The following is a 17497-nucleotide window of genomic DNA, read 5'->3' as shown; positions in this document are numbered from 1 at the left end:
TATTCACAACAATGCAGTGCAAACCTAAAGCCTTATGTATATTTGTAATGATTCATACCTCGCTCAACAAAACTAGGTTTTTAACACAGTGTTGTTTGACTGCAACATGCAGAATGGGTAGTAGACGAGACTCCATTTGGAACCTTAACGTTTAATTCTCTACACACTGTTTTTAATGTTCACAGCAGAGTACATGCCTTGAGGTCACTATACATTGCTGATGTCAGAGGTATTGTTTATCTCTGATTAATTGCCGGCATAAAACCAGTTTGGTGTTTAAATGATTGCAATCCTCCTGTTTTTCCACACTGCTTTGTGCGAGCTCTGATCTTGTTCAACCGGAGCATTGAACCAGTTACATGAAATCTGCACTATTTCCTGAAACAGAAATTTATTTGTTTTTATCTATAATTACTACTGCCATTATTAGTACCATTTGTTTTCCCTAATGCTCTGTAGTGTTGCAAGACTCACATTTACCTTCAGGCGGTTTTCAAAGTATTCTGAAAACCCATTTCTCAATTTCAGCACACGTGGAGGAAGGGGAAATGAATGTTGCATATTTAGCTTTGCCAGGTTGAGCTAAGCTTCTGATTGGGCAGTCCGCTTTTAAGCTCCCACCCCCATCTCTTCAGACTGCATCATTCTCTGGTCCCCTGGACTCTTCTTTTGTAATATTAAATGAATGATGCGTCTCAGCTTAGCCCAATAATAAAGCACAGTCTAGAATAACACATCCTGTGTCGTGTCTGATTAGCATCACAATGGTTTGTCTTTCATATTCAAAAGTTAAGCCTGAAACTGAATTTATTAATTAAAAAAAAGGGTATTTGTGGGTGCAAGGTTCCACCCAGAAAGCCATGGATCAACTAGCAGTTACTTGAGTCTCAGTTTGCATGTTCTCCCTAAACATCCATGCATTTGCCTGTTAACTAATGGCGCGTTCACAACAAAAGCAGCAGGTTTACATTAACAAAATATGGTGGACGTGCTTCTGGGGAGCGTCAGAGGTCCCGCTGTGCGACCTGCGCATCCTGTGCGTTGCGTTTTTGAAGCTTTTTGTGCGGTGGCTGCTTTTGACGTGCGGCCAACGCTGGAGTCGGGATTGTTGAATTTTTGGGAGATATCACGACGTATTCAGAATAATGAGAAGAAGAAAAAAACACTAACCGGAGGCGGAGACAAGGTGGACAGGCATAGAGCACCTGTTGTTGGAGTCATGGTAGGAGATGCGAGCGCCGATGCGGGTCAGCAAGTCGTCAAACTGGCCATGGGAGAGACGGAAGTAGCGTTGAAAGTGACTCTCGTCCGAGCGCAGCTCTGGTGAATCCAGAAACGCGTTTGGTGTGAACGCGTACCATTAGGGTACGCGTTCACACCAAACGCGTTTCGGACTTCAAAATCGTGCCTCCGACGCTGCCTAGAAGCACGTCCATGTATTGTGAATGTAAACCTGCTGTTTGGTGTGAACGCGTCATTAGTCCACCATAGAGGTGATGCTGGGGGCTTTAAAACGTCACAGATTTGTAGTTTAACATATTCAACAGTACAAAGCAAATCATGAGATAATCATTCTTATAAGTGATATTTTATTTCAAATAACAATCCTTAAAAACATTAAAAAAAATTAGAAACATTTCAAAATGTCAAAAGTAAATTGACCTAAAAATGTCATAGCAAGGAATATTAAGTGATTGGATTGTAGTGCATTGATGTTTCTGGATTTCTTTCTAAATCAGCATATGAAGAAAATATCCTCAAGGATTTGGCTTTCTTCCAGGTCCTGCTGAGTGCTTGGGGGAAAACGCCCACCAGGAGTCAGCAGGCCTCGGCTCACTGATGTGGGGGCGGCGAGGGCGGGTTTAAGCTGTGATGTTTGGGGCCTTCGATTGGCTGCAGAGACGGGACTGATGATATCCAGTAATTCAACCATAGAATAATTCACGCTGAAATAAAAAAGACAATGTCATTTATAAATCAGGTTTACATCTGGTTTTAAACACTCGCCACACTTACAATCAAGAGAAGCTCAGCTGTGAATAAGCATTCTTATGCTTAAAGTAAAACATGGAGGGTAAAAGCCAAAGGACTGTGTCCCGACTTACACAAAGCTAAAGTTTCAACTCGGGAATATTTGTTAACACAGAGGATGTGAAACAAAACTCTGCTCCAACTGTTAGAAATAAACGTTTGTTGGTGGAGTGAATACTGAACCCTAACAAGCAGCTCTAACAACTGCACACCGCTGGGGCACCCCCACAGAAAGACACAGTCCTCTGCAGGTGTGGGGGTGAAAGGGAGGTAGAGGAGACGGCCGAGTGCTCACCCCTAGAATAGAAATGAGGGAATGTGTGTAGTTAAATAAATAAACCAAAAAAGGAAGATTAAGCTAATAGAGATTCAATCCCTCAGTCTGGCGGGCTTGATAAATTATTCAGTGTATACACAGTCGAACGACGGCCAATCCAGATACAAAACATGAATTCTTTAAAGCGTGCTCCACTGATGTGCTAACATAATTCTCAGCTCGTTTAAAGCTGTATCGATTTGCATGCCGCCACCCCTCAGGTAAGGGCCATCTTTAGCATGAACTTGTTGATATTCATGCGTGTGGTCTGCAAACATACAGTGGATCCTCCAATCAGGATTTCTTTGCACTGCTCCACACGTACAGTAGCTGTGAACCTTGGTATCTCATGATTCAAAATAAGTTGGATGCAGCGCATGGCAGGAGTGGGAATGCTTTGAAGGACTTTGGCTGAATTAATACATACAGAGATAAAGTGGGGAAAGGTTAAGTCAACCGAGAGATGATAATGGATTAAAAAAAAATAAGCAAATCGAGCTTTGGAAAGTATATCTAGGTTCCTCATTTGGTGTCCTGTCCATCAACAGCAGCGAGAGGGAGAGACTGGAAAGGAGTGCTGCTGTGTAGACAGACAGAGAGGCAGGAGAAATGAGGGGGAGGGACTTCAGCTGGGCGGCTTCACTCGAAATGTGAGAATTTGCATTTTTATTTGTTGATTTATTTAACAGACAGGGCTCTCAAACAGCCATCCATCAACAAACGACATGTTGGTGATGAATAATGCATCCCTTACTGGCGGTCACAATCTACATCAAGGGTAGTGTGGTGGTGCAGTGGGGGAGGGGGGGTTGGGGTACAGTTTGGGCAGGGATGGGGGGGTGGCACAGAGAGAGCAATGAGAGGTTAGAGTGAGGAATGCAAATAGAGCGTCAGTGTTACACAGTGGGACAAAGAACTTCATTTTTATTCATCTGGTTTGCATAAAGTTAAAATTGTCAATTTGCTGTGAGATATTAATATCTCCTCAGGGAAACCAGGCTAATCTATTTCACCACTATATTTATGCAGCGATGATACATTGACAGCAATGTGCTTCTAAAATATCTGGTCCTTAAACGGCAGGTCAGGTTGGACAGCACCATGTAGGCAACAGACCAATAATCTGCTGCACTGGGATCAACACGTCTGTCCAGAGGATAGGGAGATAATTAGTGCGCAGCAATCTAATATTTTTAATTATGAATTAATTGTTCCTTTAAATGTGTGATTTGAAAAAAAAGGATTGAATAATGGCAAAAAGCATGAATTTAAAAAAGTTTTGTAACAAAAATTGGAACAATAATACTTTTTGTCATGCTTCTCATTTCCTCACAACGAGACTAAATGCAAACAAAGGCAGGAGGACTAATACTAGAATATGTATAATTATAAAATAGAATCTTATTTATATAACAGAAGGAAGCACCTGATGGATGAGGGATGATTTTAGAAACACGTCATGTTGAGACGGCGTTTACACAAACGTTGTTTCCCCAACATTAAGCAATAAACTATCACTGTCCCAGTTAGCATTAGCACTATCCCCTAAGAAAATGTTGCACTACATTTAAGCATATATATATAGTATGCTTTGAGTGTTGGGATTCATTCACTGTGGTTACAAAGCATTGTGGGGCTCAATAAGTTTACGAAAAACAAAGGCAACTCAACTCCTGTGCACAACCTACCAATCATCACACAATCATACCTTTTCCCTGCTTCTTGGGCTTCGTTCCTCCGTTTCATTAAAGATAGCCATCTCACCCCAGCACTGCTTTATTTGCATTCCAAACCGTAAGATGAAAAACCTATAATAGCCACTGCCTATATCCCGTATGTCAATTCTCCAACCAATCGATAGCAGGCGAGAAGAAGCAGGGAGGGATGGAGATGAGATGGGCGGGCAGCACTGGAACTGTCTCATTACTAACTAGCACTGGATTCATGAAAGGATTAAGAAGGTCGACTGACGTTAACCCCTGCCTGGTTTTTGCTATTTGCACATCAAGATTGAATTGGTTAAGATTGGAAAACCACGAGGGACGAGCTGTTACCAAGTGGAAAAGGTAACGGACAAAGCCCTGCAGAAGAATGGAATGGTTTTCTCAAGTGAGCTTTTCAATTGGTTCTCATACTGTGGTTTAACATTAAAGGGCCATGGGGAATCTAATGGACTGGAAAGCACAGAACCATTGGCCAATTAAAAATGAATGCAGTATACCAACACATCAAAAACAACTGAAGTGGTGCACATGAACAAACCTCCTGATCACAGGCAGATTAACTCTACTGTGTTCTGGGGACCGGGGTCCATTTATTTCATGGACTTTGAAGGTGAAAATTGGTAATAAGATCTGAGCTTTTGGTCTCCTGCTGAAATATGGAAACATCTGCCAGAGGTTGGCTTACCATGTGATACACATTATGTTTAAGATTTAAATATTACAAATATGGGATGTTTTCACACAGCTCATGTGTCCCTGTTAATGAAAACGTCTACAAAGTAATCATCAATGTGCAATTATTTTAGATTTTCACTTTTCCGTTAACCATAAAGAAGTTCAGCAGTTACTTGACATGCACATAAAATCAATGTGCATCATCATTAAGAGACAAAAGCTTATTCAATGGATCTTTTACACTGATGTCACAAATTCCCCATGATCCTCTCTGATTCACTAGTTTCCACCATGTTTTATGACAACTTTTATTTACAACACGGCGGAAACCGTTGAGAAAAGTGCAAAATGGGAGTTAGGTGCGCAGTTGTCGGGCTTTCCAACAATTCTGGTCGCAACAATGTTTGGTTTTTTTAGTTCACCTACTGTTAAACAGCGTGACGGGCCAGAAATCGAAGGATTAACTCGCAGACGTCAAAGACAGTGGCTCACAAATCTGCACAGATCATCAAACCTAATAAGCTACAAATACACACGAGTATGAGACGAGCATTTTGTGAAGTATTTTATCCATTACTACCCTGACTTATGTGTTTCTAAAACAACAGAATCTTCCACCTTATACTACCAGGCATGTCTGCATGTATGTGTGTGTGTACATTTGTTTCTGCCTTTGCATTGTTTTTTTACAACAATATTCCTCACCCATCCCGACGCAAAAAAGTTGTAGGAGAGGCTTTTGTAGGCCTGCATCTGTCTCCCTGTTAAAAAACTTGTAGTGAGTACCAAGTAGTTCACAATGTCTGTGTAATTTACACTCTGCCACATTCCTGCATCGTCCTCAAATTTTAACAAATTGCTGTAGGGGTCAACCCCACCGCACTCCTCTATCATACCGTGATACCTAGCTTTATCTGGGATATTTAATCCTTGATAAATTTGGGGAAAAAAAAAATCACATGAATCCGCCATTGAAGATGTGTTGTTATGCAGCTGTATACATCAGAGATGGCGAATCGGAGAGGATCATGGGATATGTGACTTCAGTTGCAAACCACCCATGTCACATATATCATGATCCTTTCTTTCTCTGCATTAAGCTCCTGAGGAGCCATAAGAAGCATGTGGAGTTTATACACAGTGGGTGGGTGTGGGTCTCTTCACAGATCACACCCAAATCTCCTGATGGTCTTGGGATTTGAACCAACAATCTCTTACCTTGAGGCATTCAAAATAATGTCTCACAGTACTAGAAAGTGCATGTATGTATAACATTTATCATCAGTGCATGCTAGAAGATCACTTTTTAAAAATTTTTTATTTTACTTAAACTTGTGCACAAAAACTTTTTTGTGGATTGCAGCCTCACGCTTGCTTTCGGTCTCTGTGCTGAGGCAGAGAGTGTGAGAATGGAGGGCAGCATGCGCATCCAGAAGTCTGTTCAATTACACCTGCTGCAGAATCCCTGCTAGGCCGACTAATGGAACGCAGCGTGTCTCCTGACAGGCTGGCCAAAGCACCAGCTAGTCCGTTAAAAAGCTTAATTTAGCTTTGTGCAGCTCGAAAAGTTAGTTAGGCAAAGAAAAGCTATCATTCGGCCACTAATTCAGGAGCAGCTGCAAGCACAGAAATCTAAAATATAAACAGGTTCCATTTTTATTGGTGATGTATTTTACAGTAGGCGGCCTCGTGCCGTGAAACAGGTGGGATAAGCTCAGGCACTCGGCAACCCAAAGAGGGAAATGGATGGACACACTTCCTCTCACGAGCTGCGTTTGGGACAGAATAGCTTAAAAGAATAAAGGTGCCTATGTTTGCCATTTATCTGCCATAATGAGTTCTGCAGAGCTTAAATGGGACTCTAAAGTGTCATGAAAACAAAATGTTTCAGGTATTTTATGTGTTTTGCTGATGATCACTGAGAATGTTTTACCTGGGCTCTGAAGTCTTCTGAGGTACAGAAAGTGAAGTAGGTTTACTCTGGCTGTCAGAAGGCTTTGCTTGAGATGTGGCAAAATCCCTTTTGGACAATTTTGGGTAAACTGTTTAAGAAATTTAACAGTTAAACATTATTCTTGTAGTGAGAACAGCGTTTTAAGTTCACATGAAAACTAAAATGTCCTAAGCAACCTTACCATTGGTGTCGTTTGGAGTAGCAGGTCCAGTTTGAGTATAGTTTTCACACTTGCCATGTCCTGCAACATGAACTGCTGCCTCTCCATACCGACTGCAATCCAAAGAAATGGTAAAGAAATAAAGATGTGAGCGAGTGCTGCCATAATGTTAAAAAGTCCTGTTTGGTCTACCTGGAATGTAAATCTTCTTGTGATGGAGTGTCTTGTTCTGAAGCTTCAATTCTTGTTTTTGAACTTTTGATCTCGGTTTCGAAAGGAGCACTGGAGCCAACAAAACAGAAATTAGTAGAAAGTAGAAAGTTAAAACAGAGGAGCTAAGTTTGTTTACTCTGCAAAGTCACAAGCTAGATCAATAAATAAATAAATAAAAACAGTTTTCCTTTGGGCTGTGTTGGTTTTTTCTTTTTTTTTTTTTGTAGAAGTAGTTATCAATCACCCAAATGTAACTCATAAATGTCACCAGATTTGGTACATTTCTCCACAGCATCTGTACATACCTGCTGTGATGGAGGCGTGACTGTTGAAGCTGCTCATTCTGTCTGCTGATTCTCTCCTCCTGCTCAGCCAGCCGTGCCTGTAGCCGCTCTCTCTCCATCTCCAACTGCGTCTTCTGCAGTAGAAGATGGTGCTTTTTTTCCTCCCAGTCCACCTGTCCCAGCATAGGACAGGCAAGGGCTTCCTTAGCTTCTGAGCGCCGGGTGTTTCCTCTCCTGTGCATTGATACATAAAATAAGTCATGTTTGTGCCCTCATCAACTGTTAAGATGAAGTAGCCTATGTGGAATAAGTGTTTGAATGCAGCGTTACCTTTTACACTCTTCTTGGTCGTTCAGTGGAAGACTCAGAATCTCGCTTTTCCTTTGCTGTCCTCCGTAACACATGTGCACCTTAGTGTTTTCCACACCGTCTTGAATTTGCTCACATCTGTGGCACTCTCTGCACACTTTTTTCTCACACTTGTGTTGTTTGATCACCCCATCAAATGGACTTGGCTCAAAAACACAAGAAGAAACTGAGGGATTTCTATCAGTTTGTACTGCTTCTCTTTGTCCATCACCATTTTTGTGCACCAGAGTTTGTTGTCCCCCACAAGCAGGAAGGCTAAGGTATGAGCCGTCAAACAGCGAGCCATTAGCTTGGCCTGCCACTGCCCTGCTGGGGGCTTCTTCACTACACAAATCCTGGAAACACAAAAAACAGCCACAATGCATTTCTACGGAGCCCCAGACATGACATGGTAAAAATAAATGCTAATTCGTGCACACAAAATACTAATTCGTGGCCACGAAATACTAAGTTCCTGGTGGTTGGTGACATGTTGCTGTAGCAACGACAAACTCACCGCGGCTGTTGTAAACACGAAATTACGTGTTTTTGCAAGTTTGTGTTGCTTGTTCATATTTTATAATTTACAATCTGTACTATAATTTGATGAAACAATGAACACGTGTACAATATGTCTTATAAAAAACACTTTTAATAGCTTCAACAGGGCGACAGGGTGCTACCCTCCACCAGCTAGTTGACAGTGTCTCAGCCCCTTTATGTAGTTTAGTGTTAGTGCTTGTGTGACAGTTGTACTAAGGTGTTTAGTCTGTCTCCAACCTGCTGGTCTGTGTGCGTCTCGTGTTCTTTATGGGTCATATGGGTGTGAGTGATTGGTAGATCAGAGAGTGATCGTGCGTTGTATGGATGTTTTAGTCCATCACCAGTAGAAAAGGGAGGACCTCTTGGTGTGGCGGGAGGAGAGCTCGTTTTCCTGGGGGACCAGGACGGAGGGCAGTTTCTGTTGTGTGCACCGCTTCCTTGTACGATTTAATTTGGGGGTTAAATATTAAGTATGGGTGAACTTCACTACAGTGGGTTCAGTCAGTCTATTGTTGGTCGGACCGCAGTTAGAAACCTACACAATGTGTTTGTTCGTTGCTGTGTCCAGAAGAGGAGCAGGAGCAGGAGTTCTTCCTCCAGCTTATACGGGCGGGTCGTATCCCATGTTAGTGCGCTAGGGAAGCTTTATCTGGGAACCCTCTTCATACCAGTCAACCTATTGTTTGAATAAAACCTGCATCAAACCTTCTGTATCTGCCTGAGTTCCTGTGTCTGGGTCCTACACTGTCTGTTTAACCTGGTCGGGACACGGTACCAATCCATCCTCGGCGATTGAGAAAGAAAATGAAGCAACAGCCACTACATTAACCACTCATTCAATGGGTGGTTGTAGAAATGTTTAAGATACAATAAAAACAGGGTTGACAACAGGCAAAAACACGTAACTTCCTGTTTACAACAGCCGCGGTATTATTTTGTGGCAACAAATTACTACTTCGTGGCCATGAATCAGTATTTCGTGTGCAAGTTATACTTATTTGGTGGCCACAATTTAGTATTTTGTGCGCATGAATTAGTATTTTTTTTACCATGTCATGTCTGGGGCTCGTACATTTCAGTCATTCCAGGAAAATTAGAAAAAGCTCATTTAATTTTCATCAAAAAAATTGGAGTCTGCGATGAAACTTTTATTAACAGCTGGGTATACACACTGGAGTGTTATTAATGACTACTTCTGTTTGATAACATATTTACGAAGGAGTAAGACTACTAAAGTGTTATACCTTATCATGTGTTATGTGTATGTATTAATATATACACAGGAAATCATTTATTGTTTTATCTATTTCACCAGGTCAGTTATTGAGAACATTTGCAATAACGACCTGGAAGCATTTAAGGGACTTGGTCAAGGTTCCACAGTGATGATGGCCCGCGCTGGATTTGAACCGATGACCCTCCGGTGACAAGCTCGCTTCGTCCATTTTGTTTACATAAACTACAGTGATTTTGTGCTAAGCTTCCAGACTGATTCCATAGTACATAAAGTTATAAACAGTAGCATCTGGCTGCATGACTGCCTCCAGTGTAGACAATGATGCAGGAGTAAAACTGCTGCTACCACTATGATAATGTGAAGCTTCCAACATGAAGCTAGTTCAAGCATGCTGTTAGAGCAGCAGGTCCTAAACTGTAAACCACACACTAGCCTCAGGATGAAGAGGACAATATTCAACTGAACTTCAGCGCCAGGTAAGCCAAGGTCAGGAACATAATGAGATAAACATACGGAGGAAGCCTGTCCCATGGTTAGCCGGGGGATGAGGCTGTGACTAATTTACTGAGGGGTCAAATGGCAGGCAAACACACATTATTCAGAGCCACTGTGGGACAATGAGGTTAGCAGAAGCATCCATTCTTAAAGATGGAAGTCAAAGAGTCATTTTTATTCCTTAAATGTCACCTTGAGAAAGAGTATTCACTGTGTAAAAGTTAAACAAACCTGATGGAAGTAGTTTACAGTGGTAGCCTCATTAGTTAGTGTGACCTGATAAGTCATGTGACCATAATCTGTTTCATCACTATCCCTGGCTGTTTTTGAGCACGAGGACTTCTCTTACAATATACACATTTTCTAGCTTTTACAAAGGAAAAGTTTCCCTTTTTACTATAGTTTTTCTATTGTGTACAATACAGATAAACAGCAGATAATCATATGGGGTATGTAGATTAACAAAAAAATATTTTTTCATTCTAAAAAATAGCGCGTGGTTGGAAGTTATACAACAGTAAAATACATAACACCCCAACTACTCCTTAAACACACAAAACTACAGTACAAAGAACACAACACAGATAATGCTGATATATTTAGCACTTCTGACAGATTAATCCTGGTGCGATTTTTCAAACAATGACATATCCAACTCCATCCCATGTCTTACCATACTGTGAGTTCCTGGATGGCTGAGCTGAGCGATGGACTGGTTGAGCTGGGCCTGTTGCTGAGAAAGGTACTGCTGATAGAGACCGAGCAGCTCCTGGCATTCTCTGTACTGCTGTCGCAGGCCTGGAGAATTCGTAGTTAAGTAGCAATTTAACTGCTAAAATGACAACACAAAAACTAGTTAACTTCCTTCTGAAATTCAGCTGGGAAACAACAAGCTGTAGGTACCACTAAACTATGTTGGTCCGAAAGGAAACAAGGGTAAATAACACAGGCAGATGGAACATTTTATCTGAGGAAACAAGATACAGTCTGAATAAGGAAGGTCCTAATGTGTGATCTGTTAAAAAAAAAAAAAAGAAGTAAATTAGTTAATTCACGGCAATTTTGGAAAGGAAAGGTTTGTCATTATGAATGGAAAAAATTATAACCACATTTGGGAAGCATCATTATGAAAAGCTAGATTCTATAATTAGTTACATACTGGACCAGAATGAAGAGTACAAACAGAAAGGCAGAATAGTCCAGGAAAAACATAGCACCGAGCTTTCACCATCTGGGTTGGGCCAAGCTGTGTAGAGCCGAGCCGGCAGTGCCACGCCAGGCGATCTGCCAAATGGAGACCTGGCAGCTGCAAGAAAACTAATCTGGAGCCGGGCTAACGCTGTGCCTCAGGAGCCCACTAATGACAGTGGCAGCACCACACCACACCACAGCAGCACACACAAAGATAATGAGTATGTGAATAGAGCAAGTGCGCACAAACTCAGTTGTACAAATAATCAACCTCAGTCTAACTTTCGAATGCACACAAAACAGCAAGACATTAGAGTCTAAATTCCCCCACCTGCACTGTGCCCACATGCAAGCACTTCAATAAAACAAGTAGTACACACTCCCGCCCAAGTCGACCATAAAGCGTGTTCCTTCAGACCATATCTTTTTATGATGGTGGCTCCGCTTCCACGGCTGATGAGTTTTTTAGCATTCATTTTGAAAAAAGGCTCCCGTTTTAAGAGAAAATCAAAGTTCAAAGTACCATCTTATTGAGAGAATAGTTGGTAGATGACTCCATAAGAAAACAATTTGGCTGCCGAGAAGACTTCAATCAAGCTGGGAAAATGAAACGCTGAAAGTGAAGTGAATGAGGACGACTTTGAATCGATGACCAGAGAGCACCAGCTGCTATAAACACAACAAGGTTGTCAGGAAGCAGCTTCATTCAACCCGTCCTTTAACAAGTTCCCTATATTGTCCACTGATGTTTACTGAAGAAGATCTACATTCAAAACATGAGGACATTACAAGGACATCACATCACGTAAACATAATGTGGGAGGTCTGTTTATGCAGCTTTTAAGATCATTCAGAATATCCTCACACTGCTGCAGCTTACCTCAAATAGAGAACACTGATTTATGGCTTCTCACGCCTAAAACAAAGGATAAGTACGTGTGTACAGAACAGCATAGCTATGAGGTTCCAGCAGTAATTGGATATAGTAGTAGACCACACAGTTTATCTGTAGTATCCCTTGAGGATGTTAAAGGTCTGGATATGTGCTGACAGGTTGACACAGTCCCCAGAAACCTACCAAGTTATCTGAATCCAGAGGAGCAACATTGATAAGAATCCACCTTTAAGTGGGTCTACACATGATACACACTCCCACCTCAACCGTGGATTTCAACCAATAGGGGCCAAGCATCAGGCATGCCCCCAGTTTGCATCAAGGCTGAAAAGTGCCAACAAAGACTTGTTACAAACCACTTCAAATCAAGTGCTGAGGAGGATTTTGACGGGCCCCATCAAAACGATTTCCTTCCCTGTCAAGCTGAGCTTCTAATCAAATAACAAAATCCACTTCAAGGTGGAACAAATTGGCACAGGAGGAGGGCAGAATATTTTAAAGCACCTGTTTGGTAGAATGTGCCAAACGTATTGAGGTGAAGTAAGAATGTAAGTGTATGAGAGATTAAACTACTATGTGAACACATGGCTATGATAGTATCAACGAGTCCAAAGAAGAAAGCATGGTGCGGAGTGAATAGAAATACTTTCAAAGCAATTTCAACAAAAATGGTGGGAAGAGATAAGGACTGAATGTCAGAGAACTAAAAAAAATGTCAGGAAACATTAATGCTGACACAAATGTATTTTAATTATTAGAAAGTACAAAAAGCTACGATAAAAAAAAGAACTTCTCAGTTGATCCAAAAGTAAATGTAGGACACATTTGATCATATACACTAACACACATCTTTATTAAAAAAAAAAAAAAAAAAAAAAGTGTAACTTGTCTACCATATCTGAACAAAATTTTGACGAATAAATAGTCAGACCTTCACTATAAAATAATTGCCGCAAACAATAACAAAAAAGACTAAGACGCCGATGTGTTCTGTGTTGTGATTTCATCACATAAAACAGATTATATGGTTTAACTTAGGGGTTTTTGTTACTGTGTGCTTATTGTATATAGTATACTTGACACTGACAGATTTCTGAAATGAAAATGTCTAATGTTCAAATCTGTGAAAACAAATTAAACTCCGTCATTCCTTAACCACGTAAGCTAAGCACTCTACTGGGGTGTAAAAATGGCTGTTTTGTCTCTGTGATCATGTCCGTCTATGGGCTTCATATCGTTTCAACTCAATAAATGTTATTAGGTGAATCACCCACTGTGCCATTTGCTGAATAGATCAATTGCATTGTGTTAGTAACGCCACCTTGCCTGTTACCCCTTCCAACATGCTTTAAAGCACAAAAGGTCTCCTTTTTATCTGCAATACCAATTCAGCCTTGTGTCCGTCGGTTCCAAATGTCAGCTGAACACCCAAAATATCAAGAGTGCTTCTTCCTCTTATCCTGGGTGGCTTGGGGCTAAAGTATAGCTGTACTGTCTTTACATTGCTGACAACCCTCAATCTTGGTTAGATAAGATAAGCTGAAACTAATGGAATTAGATTTGACGAGACTCTCATTCAATATATTTGCCTTTGGTGTCTCCTTAACCTTTCGGGGAAGTGCTGGTTACTTCTGCCTGAGAAGAGCCTCCGTGACTTTTGAACAAACTTTAAAAGACTGCGTTATCCGCCCCCTGAGGTGCTCGGATCCCAACACTTTTTCCCCTCAAATACCTTTTTAATAGAGTTTAGAAGTTTGGTGTAAATGCCAAGTCTCCAAGCCAAAGTGTTTTTAATTGACTTGTGCTTTCATAATTTTCTCCACTACCGTTGCCAATTGTGCAATTTACTAGCCAGGTCAATTACGCTTAATATTTTTGCAAAGTTTTTAACATAAATTGACTGCTGGCCATTGGCTGGCTTGATCTGAGCAGAATTAATAATAGGACTGTGAAAGGTTTAAAAAGCTTTTTTAAAACAAACATTTACAAAAATTTAAGCAAATGACGGTTGGCGTGTGTGTGTGTGTGTGTGTGTGTGTGTGTGGGGGGGGGGGGGGGGGGTGTCAGGTGCCATTATTGTAGATTTATCAACAAATATCAAAATGCATTTGAGGATGAAATCAACGAATGAAAACGGTGGTTTATACAATAAAATTGATTCTGTATACAACAATGGAAACAAAATCAAAGGCAATTTTGATGCAGTTTCTATCAGAATAAATGTCTAGGCCACAGGCCGAAATAAAATTTTAGCCAAGACAACACTGCCCCCTGCTGGATTATTGTCAGCATAAACACAAAAATGAACTACTTTACTGAGGGTAGTTGCTTTAAAATGAATTGTGGAATGTCTACAGTAGGATTTCAGTTTAGCTTTTAGTATTTTATTCAGCACGTTTGGTTCCTATATTGATTAAAAAAAATACATCTTCCCCAAAATAAATACAGAAATTAAAATAAATAAATAAAAAATGAAGAGATAATAACAGATAATTTCTGGTGTTAGATTTTCAGGTTATATGGCCTCCAGAAGATTTTATGCGCATTTATTTAAGGACAAAGTGGCATTATTAACCATTCTAATATACTGCACCATGCCATAAAATGTTAAAAGTAAAAAAAAAAATTACAATTTCTCTCTAAAAGATAACATAACATTTTTAAATAAAAAAAAACAAGTACCACTGTGAGTATTTTTTTCAGACAGAGTTTTCAGAAATTCTGTTTTTAAATAATTAGTTATAGCTGTTAAAAGCACACAGGGACAAAATGACGTGGCTTAAAAAGAAAAGTCAATTCTTAGCCAAAACACGTTAATTATGTAAAGGATACTCTCTCTCTCATGTGCAATAACCAGGTTCTGTTGTTCTAGCTGCTTCATCTGGCGTTCAAAATTCCCTTGTTCATCCTTCAAACGCTGAAAAAATTCTTCTTTCTCCTCGCTCACTCTGCACCAAAAAAACTAAATTTCAACACACACAACAAAAAAAAAAATTATTAAATATCCCACATTGTGAGCTACCTGGCTAGTTCTTCAACAAGGTTTGCAATGCGGCGCTTATCTTCAGAACAGAGGTCCTTTAATGAGACATCTTGTTGCATTTTGGAATTCCTTGACATGACCTGTGCAAACAACCATTACAAATGTCATATATTAGAATGCAGCAAACTCTAAAACACAGAGAATACATTCACTGATTATTAGTGCCACAAAGCCTGGTTGTATGATTTTAGAAATTAAAGCAGAACTAAGTAACCCTAAAGGTCCCATTTGGTTATGTCACTGTCATAAACACTCTGAACCCCCACCACCTGCCTCACCCCACAGCAACAACGGCACCTTTGCTCTCCCAAGACGGTAGCAACCGATCACTGAAAAATCCTAATACAACAGTGACACTAAGGGTGCTTTCACACATATAGTCCCGTGTGACCATGTGAACAGTATGAGGAAGAGAGACAAGTAAAATAAATGAATGATGTGGGAGTAATACGGAAGGGAGTGTGGAAAAGTGTGAGTCTGAAAATGGGTGGATGGATGGATGGATATTTGTGTGTGTGCTGCCTGATGGAGCGCTGGGTTGCGAGTGTGCTTGCGTGCCTGTTGTCATGACGACAGTGTTTGTGATTGCTGTGTGTTGCTGCTGAGCTGTCACTGCATTGAGTTGCTCCGTTCCTCAGACAAAGGTCTTCTCTGCCTTTATTTTGCTGGCTCCGCCATGACATAAGTTTGAGAAAAGTGAATTTGTAGACAACCGTGTGCATAATCTAGCATTAGTTTGTATTGGGCTGCAGTAAAGCAGTACATCTTGCCACCGGGTCGGAGACAGGGAAAGTTCCAAGTGCTATTTTCTGGCCAGAGAAAGCAGGGGTAGATGAAAGACCCCCCAATCACCCTATAAACACTTGTATTACCCTCATAGGGACTATGAGAAGGATTTATTAAGGTGAAAAAGTTACTTAGTTCTGCTTTAATGATCTGATAGGCTTTTTCACCCACAAACATATCTAGGGTTTACAAAGAAAGGCTGGTGAAAGTAAAAATCTCTACTACAATCCTCAAAGTACATAGCCTTTTTAATGCCTAAGTTCAGAGACCAATGGCTAAATTAGTTGTAGATGAAAGCTCCTCATATCTACATTATGCTGAATATTAGAGATGGGGAAAAAATACTGATTCATGATGTATCACGATTTTTTTGACGACGATTTGAAAAATCAATATTTACTCACAGAAACTTTTTTTAAACCATGTTTATATATGTTGCCAAATTGCCATAGGTTAACACTACATGCAATGTAGTGCACAATTATGTGTAGCAATTTGTATAAAGTGTATGATTCAACTTTTGTTTTTGGATGAGGAAAATAAGGCTAGCAGTTTTTATATTATGAAGTGAAGTGGCCTGTGTGTTCTACAATTTAAAAAAAATATTACAAAGGAACAAAGGTGACTTACCTGAGACAAAGGTACAAAAGCGTTCCGAGGCTGAAGGATCATGCCATCGTTATCTAGAGGTGCAGATTCTTTCTGTGTAAAAACCTCAGAGCGGTCACTGTGAAGGGACGCATGGTCCTCGCCAATGGTCGTTGGCTTGGATAGATTCCTGCTCCTACACACAGGCTTTATAGGCTTTTTGGTGTCTCTTCTGTTAGATGAGCTGGAGCAGGCTCGCCCTGAAATGAAAGGAGTTTGGATCTTCCCTCCTCGATCCACTCCTGTCCCAGATTAGAAACACACATAAAACACCAGTACATTTTAGCTTCAGAACATCATTTGAAAAAAACAGTTCAAGTTATGACAAAATTGTTCATATTAACAGGGGAACGTGGTCCTGATTTGACACGATTAACACAAAAAAAAGACGCTAGAACCTAAATTCATAAGGCAAAATGATTTTAAACAGTGTAATACATATGAGGTCACAACAATGACAATATTTTGCACTTCTGTGTTGTTGTTAAAACCTTAGGGAATTTCATGGTAGACCATGAACATTAGACCTAAAACAAGCTATTGTCACTTTTGTTTTAAACGTGTTGTTAATAACCAACGTTGAGACATCGGATGCTAAATTACAATTTAACTTTACAAACAGATGAAAACAAAGCACTTTCACTTCCTCAAGCGTGATATAAGCGATAATCAGAGATTATAATAGAAATGTTTCAATTTCATTAAATAATGTACGTTGATGTAAACTGTCCAGTTAAGATGTTGTGTTTCTGTGAAACCAGGCGTACCGTTTTTCATCCAAACAATCCCGGAGTGTCCACTTCCCTCCGCTGCTGCCGCCATGTTGAATCACCCGCCACTCCCTTGGAGCCAAGCGTTGCTAAGGACATGTAGCCCCGCCTACTCACACAGCTCGACAATCGATTGGTCAGCGACGTGGAAAGACTGCCTCCCATTGGCCCAAATGTGTGTCAT

General features: G+C 40.5%; 1 protein-coding gene across 2 annotated transcripts; it reads right to left on the bottom strand.

Annotated features, from left to right (window-relative positions):
- Positions 1 to 1572: 1572 nt before the first annotated feature.
- On the bottom strand, positions 1573 to 17421 carry kiaa1328 (KIAA1328 ortholog). Of its 2 annotated transcripts, XM_028445867.1 has the most exons (11): positions 17311 to 17421; positions 16526 to 16785; positions 15089 to 15189; positions 14899 to 15014; positions 10654 to 10778; positions 7688 to 8061; positions 7379 to 7591; positions 7053 to 7142; positions 6882 to 6973; positions 6680 to 6788; positions 1573 to 1946 (listed from the first exon to the last, which is right to left on the bottom strand). In XM_028445867.1, the coding sequence occupies exons 1-11, from the start codon at positions 17363 to 17365 to the stop codon at positions 1736 to 1738; spliced, it is 1746 nt and encodes a 581-aa protein (XP_028301668.1). In that variant the 5' UTR covers positions 17366 to 17421; the 3' UTR covers positions 1573 to 1735. The 2 variants fall into 2 exon arrangements, with proteins under 2 accessions (XP_028301668.1, XP_028301670.1); XM_028445869.1 differs by lacking the exon at positions 15089 to 15189 and having other exon boundaries at positions 14899 to 15028.
- Between the last annotated feature and the right edge of the window lie 76 nt (positions 17422 to 17497).

Source organism: Gouania willdenowi, chromosome 5, assembly GCF_900634775.1.
Source record: "Gouania willdenowi chromosome 5, fGouWil2.1, whole genome shotgun sequence".
Lineage (NCBI taxonomy): Eukaryota > Metazoa > Chordata > Actinopteri > Blenniiformes > Gobiesocidae > Gouania > Gouania willdenowi.
This window is presented reverse-complemented; position numbering and strand designations above follow the sequence as displayed.